General features: G+C 39.8%; 1 protein-coding gene across 14 annotated transcripts in view; it reads right to left on the bottom strand.

The window, feature by feature from the left end:
• The window catches only part of LOC115421850 (rap1 GTPase-activating protein 1-like), a 42,734-nt gene that overhangs the window by 11,881 nt on the left and 18,365 nt on the right, over positions 1-12,488 (bottom strand). For 9 of the 14 annotated variants that reach the window (XM_030137822.1, XM_030137818.1, XM_030137819.1 and 6 more), the window contains exons 3-11: positions 7,510-7,603; positions 3,806-3,841; positions 2,672-2,719; positions 2,169-2,207; positions 1,834-2,025; positions 1,172-1,275; positions 620-698; positions 451-504; positions 271-354 (exon numbers count right to left, since the gene is read on the bottom strand). In XM_030137822.1, the coding sequence (XP_029993682.1) occupies positions 271-354; positions 451-504; positions 620-698; positions 1,172-1,275; positions 1,834-2,025; positions 2,169-2,207; positions 2,672-2,719; positions 3,806-3,841; positions 7,510-7,603 (730 nt within the window). Of the gene's footprint in view, positions 1-270; positions 355-450; positions 505-619; positions 699-1,171; positions 1,276-1,833; positions 2,026-2,168; positions 2,208-2,671; positions 2,720-3,805; positions 3,842-4,617; positions 7,472-7,509; positions 7,604-9,666; positions 9,962-12,488 lie in introns of those variants that run through there. The other 5 variants (XM_030137828.1, XM_030137830.1, XM_030137825.1 and 2 more) reach the window with 5 other exon arrangements.

Here is a 12,488-nt window from a genome sequence, read left to right as displayed (position 1 = left end):
AAAACATAGTAAACAAGAGGGCTGTGATTGCCAAGGAAAATGAGAGGGAGCGCTGATGACAGCGGCACTGACTAGACTGGACTGAAAGCCATAATTAACACTGAGCATAATCAGCTTCTTTGTGGAAAAGAGAAATTATAATGTATGGCACTCTCTTGTTGTTCTTAGACAGAATACAAAGATTTTTTATTATTTTTTTTTTTAAATCCGTGCACTTTTTCAGAAGCATCTCTGACAGGGAAAAGGCATCATTCAGGACTCACAACTCACCTGTCCATACTTTTGATAGATGATACCAAACTTGAAGTTGTTGCTTATAACATGTTCATCAAAGGTGACTATAAGTCTAGAAGCCTGTAAACAATTACAAATATAAAGAGAAACATTAGGTTATCGCAACTGGTGAATGGATGATTTATGGTAAATGGTAAAAGCAGTTTCAGATCTTACTTTTGGGTAAAGAACAGGAAAAAATCGATCCACGTTGATCTCTTCACAGACAAGCTTTTGTAAAAAAAAAAAAAAAGAGAGAGAGAGAGAGAAAGAAAATTTAACAATGCATGAGCAGTTACACATGATTAGTTATAATTTACTGTTAATAAGAAACAAATATGCTCACCTTGGCCATTTGGACCACATTGGGAAACTCTGTCAAACAGGAGATAGGGATCACGTCATGGTGCGTTTTCAGTTTGGTCCTGTAGAAGTTATAAAACCATCAGCAGAGTCTTAAAGCTAAACAATGTGATGCAACATTTCTCAGAACTTATCAGATGAGAAAGAGCTCATCCGGTATGGACCATTATCAAACATCCCCACCCTGGCTTCTCTGTGCCTTCCCTCCCTCCCTCTCTCCATCCCCACCCACTCGCTGGCCTAAATAGTCCATCTGTTACTCTGCTGTGGACGCAACAGTGCTGTTGACACTCTCTCTTGCTTTATGACACTTGCGATAACACCATCGCTGTAAGGATGTGTTGATCCAATCAATACTTGGCATTTTAGCGATGCAAAAACTGCAGTTTTTCATCTATTTCCTGTCAGACCTCAAGCAGATGACATTATGTTTACAATACAAATAATTACTTCAGATTCTGAAGCGCATATTTAAAGATTTGATTTTACATGCGAATTAATCAACGTTTTACTTAACAGAGGAAAAGCATTATACCTGAGCATTAGACGAAGATGTTCCTGGTCACCAATCACATCATACTTTAGTGAGAACACCAGATGTCCAAGTGCGCTGTCCACTGAATAGTAATTAAAGTGTTCCTGAGGGCACAGAGCAAGATAACAGTCATTAGTGTCATGAACAGATACACACATCTGCAAAACATGTGGGCGCGCCACAGTCATTTCCAATATCCTACTAATCTGAGTACCTTTTTACTTACCGCTCTTCTTCTACAAGCAAATCAAATTTGTTCAGATTAGGAGTGTGTAGGACCAGGTGGCCAAGCCTGATGCATCTTCATTAGCTACAGTATATGAAGTGCCAAAGAGTGAGGCTGGCCACTGTTAGTGGTTTACTCCCCTGGGATTCACTTATTGCTTATTCATTTCATTACTGTAATGAGCACAAAGTGAAATTGATTGTAAAATATTCTACGAGAGTAATGGGGCTCATTTGTGGAGGAAGGAAACTGGTGTATGGAGTTTTCATGAATATATCTTAATATCACAGTGAGAGCAACATTAAAATACACCCCTTAAAAATACAATATCGGTTTCATTACATATTTATGGGTTATTTGATTTTCTTGTAAAAGCTTTTAATCCATTAAAAAACAGCAAAACCAAAAAATGTCTGTACTGTACGAAGTGGCTAACCTTGCCCAAGAAGTGTTTACGGTACAGTGTTGCTGTTGTGTTACATTCCAGCTTTGTGCGAGTGTTTGGGGACAGAGGTTGCGGTAACTCTGAGTCAACTGCATCACCCAACTCATGGTTGGTTCCCTCAATCCAGTAGCCCCCAAACTGTGGCAGGAGGATGAGAGGAAAAGGGCTTTTTCGACCTAAAACCTGTCACAAAATGCCAAACAAGAGGGGGGTTAAGCACAGAATAGAAACCAAACACAGCTGTATTATGTTGAATATTGTGTTCTCCCTAAGGAGAAGTGGAAACGTGCACTCTAATGGTGAAAACTGCTACTGTAGCATCCTACCTCATGAACACTTGGATACGGAATGTAGTCCTCCTCAGTCTGGATAAAACACAGACACACAGCTTTGTTTCCTCATCAAAGAATAAAAATAACTACACAGTCTGACTCTATAATCCCATAGGATACTGTTTCAGAGTAATTGCATAACGGTTATGTAATAAAAAAAAAGTGAATTTGGCATCTATGTATGATGTAGGGATGAATCCATAGACAATCCCTGATCAAAGTATTGGTTTTATTTGGAAAATTAATGCTTTGAGAGGCTGTATTAGTGTGAATTTCATCCTCTCTATTCGTCGAGCGAAGCACCATGAGATATAGGATTCAGAATCCTCGGTAACTGTCTTGGTATAAAATGACAAACTTGCAATAATTTCACCACATTATGAATAATATTTTGTTGGTGTGTGCTGAAGTAATCAACCTGTCTGGCAGAGTAAGATATGGCGCAGCAATAAGCACATCTTGTGAATAATATTCTGTCTCTATGTGGAGAATCCAACCTTGAGTGGGGGAGGAAAGGTGCATCTCTGTTCATCCATCCTGTTGCCCTACATGAAGAGAGGGTGAGATAAGAAAACCAGAAAAAAAGAGACAGAGAGAGAGAGGAGGGTCATGCTCAGTCATGTATACAACAGCTGGTATTGCTTTCATAACTGAATTGAACACAAGCACTTAAATTAATCAGCTTGATGACTATAAACACAAAACAATCTATATAATGCAAGGCAACACATGTAAATACCAGAGTACTTTGACAAAACTGGGAGAAAACAATCAACATTATTATATAACAGTTTTCCCAAAAGATATGCAGCAGGCAACAAAGCAAAGTCAGACAGGGACAGATTGAAAGATAAAGGAAGAGATCTATGTTATACCAAAAGAGCAAATGCAGAGGGATGGAAAAAGAAGACTGAAAATAGAAGGTTATAACACAAAAGAAGGGAATGTAATGAGACTCCAGGGATTCAAAAGCTGGCTCCTAAACTGACATATATAGTGGAGATGAAATGCATATGTGTGTGAAAAGGAGAAAGTAATGCAAAAAAATAGACATGGGTAAACTAAATTAGTACAATAATGATGCTAGATGCCAGGGAGGGCAAAACTATACACTGTCTGACTGGAGAAGAATGTTGTTTTTATCACAACCCCTGCTACAAATGCATGTTTGCATTTAGGAAACTTCAAAATAACAAAATTAGCTGCTACTACAAACGCTGACATGCTGAGATGCTGACATGTGTACAAAAAATAAAGTTTGCTCATGAATTTTGAGAGGCTTCCTCATGTGAGACTGTCTGTATAGAACAAACATCCCTCTTAAACCTTCAGAAAACAGGAGACAGAGTCTGAGGTGGGTAATAAGCTTCCAACACAGTCAGCCAGTGTCACAACCAGAATGTTAACAGAGACGCTGAGACACACAAAATGCTCTGACAACTCTCCTCTGTCACCGCCAGACTCAGAAATCCATCTCATGCACAGAAGGATGAGTATTGTAACTGAGGAGAGAGCCAAAGAGCTGCAGAATTAGGAAGAGACACACTAAGTAGTTAGTTTTTTTTTTTTTTTTGATAGGTACAGCAGCTTGGAAAGCCGAGAAAAATGTAGAGATCATTGCATCACCTTACCTGCATCTTTTCAATCATTTCAAATAAATCTGGGTTCTGGAGAGAGGAGAGTAAGATAAGATGTTTTAAGGTCATGTTTGTTGCTGAGATTAATTCATTTTTTTTCCACTTTTTTTTTTTTTTTTCTGTAGCTGTGGAGCCTCTTATCATTTAATCCAGTCTCAGGAGAAACAATTATTTTCAATGGTCAACATCTGAAAAGTTGGAAAACTGTCTGCTGCAGAAATGGAAATTGGTAGACAGCATGTTTTATGTGATTGGTGCATGTGATCTCTTGTTTCTTCTAATCATGTATCACTGACATTAAAAGCTCCAAAATTCAAAAGTTGCTTGTCTTTCCATATATGTTGGTATGTCCTCACACCAGGAAAAAAAAAACACACACACACACCTCAACACATCAAGCTGCTAAATGAAACACTGAGTTACGACAGTCTATAGAAACATTCGGTGTCTGGTAGTAAATGAAGGTTGACAGGTTGAGCCTACAGAGCCTGATAGTCCGTTTGTGTACAGAGCAATAGAGTCGTGGCTTTCAGTGAGTTTGAGTAAAGTCCTCCACCATGTGCAAACAATAGTCTGCCGCAAACCCTAAAAGTAAATAAGCCTGGCTTCAATAGCATTAACAGAGCTTAGAAAAGAATGAGGAGCTGCAGTGGTGTACTTGTAGAAAACACAATAATGCAAATATGAAATGCAGCCTGGACACATGCCATGTCTAAATGACAAGAAACAAACACATGTAATCCACACCTGCCGTATGCCTCTTTATTAATGACCATGCAACATTTTTCTAAGCTGAAACTACTTACATGGCTGGGTTTCCTCCAGTGCACCTTTGTCACCATAGGAGATCTAAAGCTACTGTCATGATTTCTAGCCATTTCTAACTTTCCTCAAACTGGCATCCTGCGGCGTCAATAGATGTTTCAGCTTGACTTGACTTCAGTATTAGACTCTCCCTCTGACTGCTGTGCTTTTGTCAAATGGCAGACAGCTGACTGAGTCCTGTTGCGACACTCAAGGTGAAGCTGAATCCCTGCTATCTGCGTCCATGTCTGACAATGATCAGACAAAGATAGAGGAAAGATCTGCAGGCTTTCCCGGCGTGTGTGCACAGAACATACAAGATTATCAACAGCTGGCAGGTGCACGTCTCAGGCTGCGTATAAGTTTGCAGAGCTGATCCTGTCTGTGAAGCTTCAGGAGTCTAGTCTCCTCCTGATCGCATGCTATCACTCCTAACTACATGTCACCTCTGTCTTTATCTCTCTATCTGACAGGTGATGAGAGGTGGAGTCCAACTTCTTTACTTTTATAGAAAAGTCCTGCAACCATCTTCTACCCTTAATGGGATACAATAAACTTTCTCTGAGAAGAATAAACCTACAGCACAAAAACATAAACCTACTGAGGAGAAAAAACGCATTAGTATTTAATTAATTTTTTGCATTAGTGACCAGAGTGGAGGAGGTGATGAGATCTGCAGGGGGGCCAGGCTAGCATTCATTGCAGGTGTTAGAGCTGAGACCGTTCATTATAGCAGCTAATAGATTAGTCATTATAGCAAGAAGCAAATTACATGTGAGAGACCTTCTCTACACTTGTCAGCTGCAACTCAGTGCTCCCTCACAGAGCTCATTAAAACTCTGACCAACTCTATGAAATGTCAGAACACCAGCTTCATCCAGACACTTTTTTAGGGACATGTTGTTTCATGTGCAGCATGTCACATTTCAGTTCTGCATTTTGATTCCAGCTTATTTAAGGATGCATAGGATTTTAGAAGGTAAATGAGTAAAACAGATTATAAATCGTCAGCGGAAATTTATGATCTGAAAGCAAAGAGAAGATAAAAAGCTGGTGTGCATTAAGAACCTGACCCAAAACACAGGAGCACAGAACTAGAAATTCAAATAGTCTGTGTATACATATCCTGAAAGTGCTGTTAATGTGGGTGATGATAAACCAGCTTGGTATTGCATAGGGTAATTAGCATCTCAAGCTCTATGTTGTCTTCAACTGCATGATTCGTTTTGCAATGTTTGATGTGGGCTACATCAAACTCGGCCATGTGCATTTCTCAACTTAGGAATGCTATGATTATTATTATAACAGTGTAATATGAATCAGGCAGTGACCATAAGACCTGGTGGGGTTAATTGCAGATTGACCTGGTTTCAGCAAGACTGTGATTAAAGTGATACGGTCCTCTGAGTCTTGTCCCACTAAGCCCTTAGCACATTACAGAGCAGCACATTACCATGCTGTCCCTCAAAATCTTCACCATGAAGTGTGGGTTCATTTTTGCTCGAATCTAAATCAACAGAGCAGAAAAATATGGGTTAACTTTATTTTGACTGCTGCTCAGTCCCTTCAGAGAGAGCAAATGCTATTCTCTATGTTACATTTCTCTGCTGCTGCTGCTTAACCAGGGTGTCATGTCTTTCAGGTGAAATTTATTTTTTTTTGGCGTACATGCAAATCTGTACAACCCACAGAAGTTTAAAAATCCTCTCTTTGTGTCTTACAACTAAGTCTGAGGCACCTACACACGCCGTGAGCGGCAGGGATCAGGGATGACTACTAAAACAACCCAATCTCCCAATTCTCGTCTCTAATCTTTTTCTTTCTGCAGCTCCTCTGCTATTCTCACATCCAGTCAAATTGCTGTAAGTGTAAGCCCCATCCGAAATGTGAGGGACCTTGTGAAACCAATGAGTGAGATTAGATCCACTTTTAATCACCACCAGGCTCAGCTGAGTTCAGTTTCTGAGCTCCTAAAATATCCCCAGGATGTTTTACACTGCAGTCGCCCATTGGAAATGTTAAGTTGTGCAGAAAGGTAGGCATGAGAACTGTAAGTGCAGAACGTTTAGAAAATGTGTTTGGCTGAAGAGGTACTGTGACAGACTGAGCAGATTTAATCAAATCATTTCCTCTTCAATCATTTTCACTTGTACACTTTACACCCAGCATCTGCATTTTAATTTATACAAATGTAATGTAAATGTGACATGACATTCTAGGAAAAACTGCATTATAGATTAAGCTACAAGCTTTAAGGTTAGAATCAGAACAGAAAATTGAATCAAACTGTCATGAAATGAAGCGTAAAACACCTATACAAATACAAGACAAGAAAAGAGAGAATATAAAATGAAAATCGTTGAGTATGTTTAAACTCACACTTCAGTAACTGACTTAGCGCTTACAAAAGCTGAATAACATCTAAATCCCCATACAAAAACTCAAATTCAGTGACGTTAAAGATGGCAATGGGGGTGAAAAGCTTATCTTTTCACAAATGATGATTGGTTAGAAAGGCTGTGTTTTATTTGCTTTGATGGAATGAGACATGTTAGGCTCCGATTGAATCACTAAAAATAGATTTCTATTAATTGAATCTGACAAACATAATGATCCATTGCTGAGCTCTCTGCACACTAATTACAGAAGTTAAACAAAAGATGACAGGAATAAAAAAAAAAAAATCAAAGTTACAATAGAGACAGACAGGCTGAGTCTGAAATAGTCCGCAGAGATTAAATATAGACAGAATATAAGATGCACCAGAAGCAGGTGTAAGAGACAAGATGAGCACAGACACCTAACAAAGATCACAGCATGACAGGTCACAGAGGTCTATCAGATAAGGTCAAGGGTCAAAGTGGACTCTCAGCTAGTGTTGATTCTCCTCCTACCTTATGGAATGGAGAGGTGGTGTATGGGAGCGTAGGCTGAAACAGCTGGGGCTCTAGAGTTGCAGAAATTCGGGGGTCGCTCCCATCCTGTTTCCTACAATCAGACAAATACATGAGAAAATTCAGCCAGAAAAGGTCACACAGGCTGAGGTCAGGCATGACAACAACAAAACATAATGCCTCGAGACACATGTTTGGCCCCATTTTACAATAGAATCTATTTGTGAGGAAAGTAAACAGAAACAGCAACAGAGGTCGACTGATTAACCAATTAGGTGGCTTCTCATCTGGAAATACTGGCTTTGAAGGAAAACAAAAATCACCCCCATTTACATTTTCATGGTTAGTTTGATTTTCAGTGTTTATTATTTTGACTTTGATGTTCAGTTCAACAGTTTTGTAGTTATTAATAAAGTCAAAGATCATTCATTTCTGACAGTGGGGATTAATCTGCTCTCAGCTGTTTCCTCATTTGACCTCTCATTGTAACAGCCTTTTAAAGAACACTGTTAGTCCACCTCTAGAAATCGAGCACAAATGGCTGTTATTAAATTTAGTTGTTGTTGCTTTTATATTTCACTTTCCTGAATATGAATAAAATTGTAACTATAAATGTGCAATATAATTCAGACTATGTATAGAAAAAAAGGGATAAAGACTCCTACACATTTCTGCTGAAGCCATATGTAGAAATCCTAACATCATTCCAAATATACATCCATTCCCCTTTTCCCTTTGTGCAAGTTCTTTATTAATTGTTTAGTGCACAATGTTCTATTATATATTATTATACTATATAATCCTAACCCATGTCCAAGGTCTATCCAAATACACTTAATGGCACATCTATTCAAATAACATGTCTCTTCTTTAATCCAGGAGCTTCACATAGAGTATTCAGAGATGACTGATGATTTGCTCTTTGCAGATCTATCCCCACAGGGACACTGATCAATACGCCTGCTGGATATGGTGCCCTATTGACGCTGACAACTGGTTAGTTTGCACGGCAGAGTTGCAGTTTGTATAACCGATTCAATCTATTTCAATCTATCCCGTGTAATAAATCAGTATAAAAACTTACTGACTTGAAATGTCTGTGAAGAAGCAAAGCGCAGTGCACAGAGAAACAATGTATTCAGTAACTCAGTGAGATAAAACGGTCAACTCTTTAGCTGGAAAACAATAATTTTTCAAGATAGTGAGGTTGTCTGTGCTGACAAAGCTCTTAGTCACATTAGTGATTGTATCGAGGCTGCTGGTCCTCAGGTGCTGAGGATGGAGATAAGGCGAACAGCTCCTAAAGAGGGACAACCACTGAAGAAGAAATCTGTTTTTATTTCCACTGAGTGTCACACATAGTGGTGAAGGAAAGTAGTAAGAATTATTAACATACAGCACAGCCTGCTATTACACAAGCAGGGAATATTCAGGAAAGGCAGATACCACATGCAATGGAATAATTCTGAATATGAACACTTCTTTGCTCAAGAAGCTTATAAACATGAACGAGGTGAGGTTGCAGCAGCTCTCCCATGGGAGGGTAGGATACGATAGGGCATCAGCTGTCCTGAACTCTTAATTAGAACTGATGCACAATAGATAGGCCCAGGACGCACATATACCCACACACTCACACACACTGAACCATACACACGTTTTGAAGAGGAGCTTGCAATTAAAATAGTTGGTTTTAAAAAAAAAAGTAAAAGAAAATTGTCTTTTAAGCAATGCACTTGCTGTGATCAGCAAAAATTACAGTCATAGCCAAAACAGATAAAAGCAGGTGGAAAAAATATACCATCTACAGTATATCCCACCACAGCAAAGCTTAAGTAGCAGAAAAACACACATCTTCTTTACAGAGTCTTTTCTGCTTCATTACCAACTCCTCTATCATCACAAACAGGTTTTACGAAACAGAATACACACTGCTGTTCTTACACACACCTGACTGCACTGTGCACTACTACTACTATATAAGTCCTCCTGCAGATCAATTTGCAGCACTAAGCCACAGCTTTATCCCAACACCACAACAAATTACATAACACACCCCAGCTGGTTAGCTATGCACCACAGAAATCAGCCTTGTAAAGAAGTCACAACATGTCATGTGGGTGACCTGTGTTGTGTGGAGCAGAGCAGCAAACTTACTGACACAGTTGCAGCTACACGCTGGGCTCTTCTCTGAGGGTCCGGACAGTGACCAGCAGTCGGGCAGATGACTCACTGTCTGTGCTCTTCTCCTAGTTAAGCGTCTCACTTCCTCTCTCTCCCTCTCTCAGTTATCCCTCCTCTCGCCGTCACTCTGCGTTTACTCTCCAGCTCCAGTCAGCTCAACTGCTGTTTCCCATGAGTCGTTCACCTGCTGGTTCCACTCTCAGCTCTTTAGACTGTCGCTCAGTCCCAGTGAGCATCCTCTCTGCTGCGTGTTTCTCCTCCCTCACACTCTCTCCTCCCACTCAGTCTCTCACACACATATGCGCTCTTTAGTTGTCACTTCCTCCCATCTCCACCCTCTTTGTCTGCTCTCCAGCTCACTCACACAAACTCATACTAGTCCCTTGAAGCTCACCCTATACCCCCAGCCATCACCTTCAAAGCAGAAGACCCTCCCCCATAATCCATTTAGAGGATGACTGAAGTCTGTTGCTCAGTAAGAGAAAAAAAAAAAAAACAGAACGGCAGAAAGGAGTGGGGCTGATTAGGGTAACAGGGGTTGCCTCCATTCCCCACAGTGCCTCACAAGACAGCCAGGGCTGTTGCTGTGGCAACCACATCAGTCACACATGAAAAAAATAACACCTACACATGCACATGCATGTTCATTATCATCTGACTTCAAGAAGGTGATTATATTTAACATTTAAGTCTCAAAGGTAAACAGGGATATCTACTTTCTTAATGCCTGGATTAGTTAAAAAAAAAGAACATGTGGAAACATTTTTAATTTCTCCTTGAATCCCCAATGAACACATGTGTTTCCTGCACTTAGCTATCATCCACAGTTCCCAGCAGACCTGTGACTAATGTCACCAGTGCTGCTCTTCCTACTAAATCCCTGCTAAATAATACACTAATGCAGTGAGAGTGTCAACTCATCTTTCTTTTCTCCAGAGCTTCTGAATGAACAAGTGTATACTTGAGGAGTATATGTGTGTGAACTGTATGTGTTACAAATGAAGAGATAACAAGGGATTACAGCAGAGAACAGCCTCATACTGTGGCCCATTAAGAGCCGTGTATTGAAATAAACAAAGCAAATAATCCTCTCACTGCCCAAAGCTTACTATGGTAAAACACACACTGTTACAACAGGGGACAAAACTTCAACAATGCCCAGATTAGCAGAAATTTGTTGACATGTCCTGCTGTTGTTGGACAGTAATCTTCTTTTGAATAAATTCTGTAAGATACGTGATTAAATATATTTATCAGAGATTCAGGTCGAGAAGCAGGAGTTTGTTTCAGAGGAAGTAAAAGCTCATGAAGGCTTTGTAGTGCTTATAAATAAAGAATTATAATAATAAAAAAAACAACATTATCTGGCAAAAGCAATCAGATGTTCTCTTTAATCTGATTAGTAACAAATCATTTCAGCTGGCACCTATCAAATGAAAACCAAATGGATTTATCACGACAGTCATCACTGCGGATTCAATACACTGTGTGACACTGAAACTCAGTTTCTGACAAATGACTTATAAATGATCATAAACAAAACTCTTGAGCCACCTTTAGTCTTCGTTGTCACCATGCATGAAGGCATAAAGTTGGTTTTAAATTGACAGTATCCTCCTCAGTCGGATGCACACTGCAGAGTCTCACAGTAAATCCTTTCCGACCATCCCTGCTGCCAGGGATTCCCATTCCATTATCCCAGTGAAATGGTCTGTGGTCACTCCCCTCTCTTGCTCCCTCCCTTATCCTCTGAGAATTGCTGCTGTCCTGAAATCTCTTCATCTCCTACTCTCTCTGCCTCTGTCTCTGTCCGTCTCAATTTCAGTTTTTCATCTCCCATCCTTTTAGCAGCTATTCCTCAACCAAGACATGTTACAGCAGATAACAATACAATATCCTTAACGGACAAGCTCAGATAATGGTTAAAGCTGGCAGGATTAGACTAAGACAACTTGAGACTCGTAACTGCTTTCATTAAAGTATGTGTATTAACACAACAAATTTCAGAGCCCGTTGTACTGCATGGCATGTACTATATGCATATAAATGAAGCAGCTGAGGCTACAGTCTGTGTCATGTGTGTGACTAGGAGCTGACCTCACAGAAATTAAACGTTTAGAACTTCAATTACAGGTAAACCATACAGCAGCAACATGCCAGAGGCCTCATGCAGGTGAAATGGCTGTTGCTTTAAAATATGAATGAATAGTTATTTATGCATAACCATTGACTGTTTCCCACAGGTTAAGATTTAATTAGTGGCGGTCGACCGCAAGAGGAAAAAGGAGACAGGAGGCGGAGGAATGCAGTACTGAACATCTGTCTGTGGCAAAAACAACACTTGAATTCCACTTTTTAATAATTTAAGGGATTTCTGCAAGACTGCATGTGTGTTTGTTACAAGTGTGCTATGGTGAACTACAGAAATGAATTGTAATGTACAATAAATAAAGAGTAAAGACCAGTCAACAACTAAAATGTCCAGTGAGGGAATGTGATGCTTCTCATGCTGTTTTTAGATTTGTTAAACCCCACTTCCTCAGCCTTAAACAAATCAGCTTAGTTAATCAAGCCCTTAAGTCGTTTGCAAGGCAAAGTAGGAGTACCAACTGCTTCCGAACTTTTCAGGAAACTTTACCCCCCGACTATGATCTCTCTGCAGTGAACACAAACCCCACTGGGACTGTGATTGTCACTGGTTTAATAATCATGCAGGATTTTTTAATATGTTGTTTTGAACTGGGTAATGGGGTTACACTGGGGGGGGGGGGGTCCTTAAGGCAAAGTAAAAGACA

Source organism: Sphaeramia orbicularis, chromosome 7 (assembly GCF_902148855.1).
Source record: "Sphaeramia orbicularis chromosome 7, fSphaOr1.1, whole genome shotgun sequence".
Taxonomy (NCBI): Eukaryota; Metazoa; Chordata; class Actinopteri; order Kurtiformes; family Apogonidae; genus Sphaeramia; species Sphaeramia orbicularis.
This window is presented reverse-complemented; position numbering and strand designations above follow the sequence as displayed.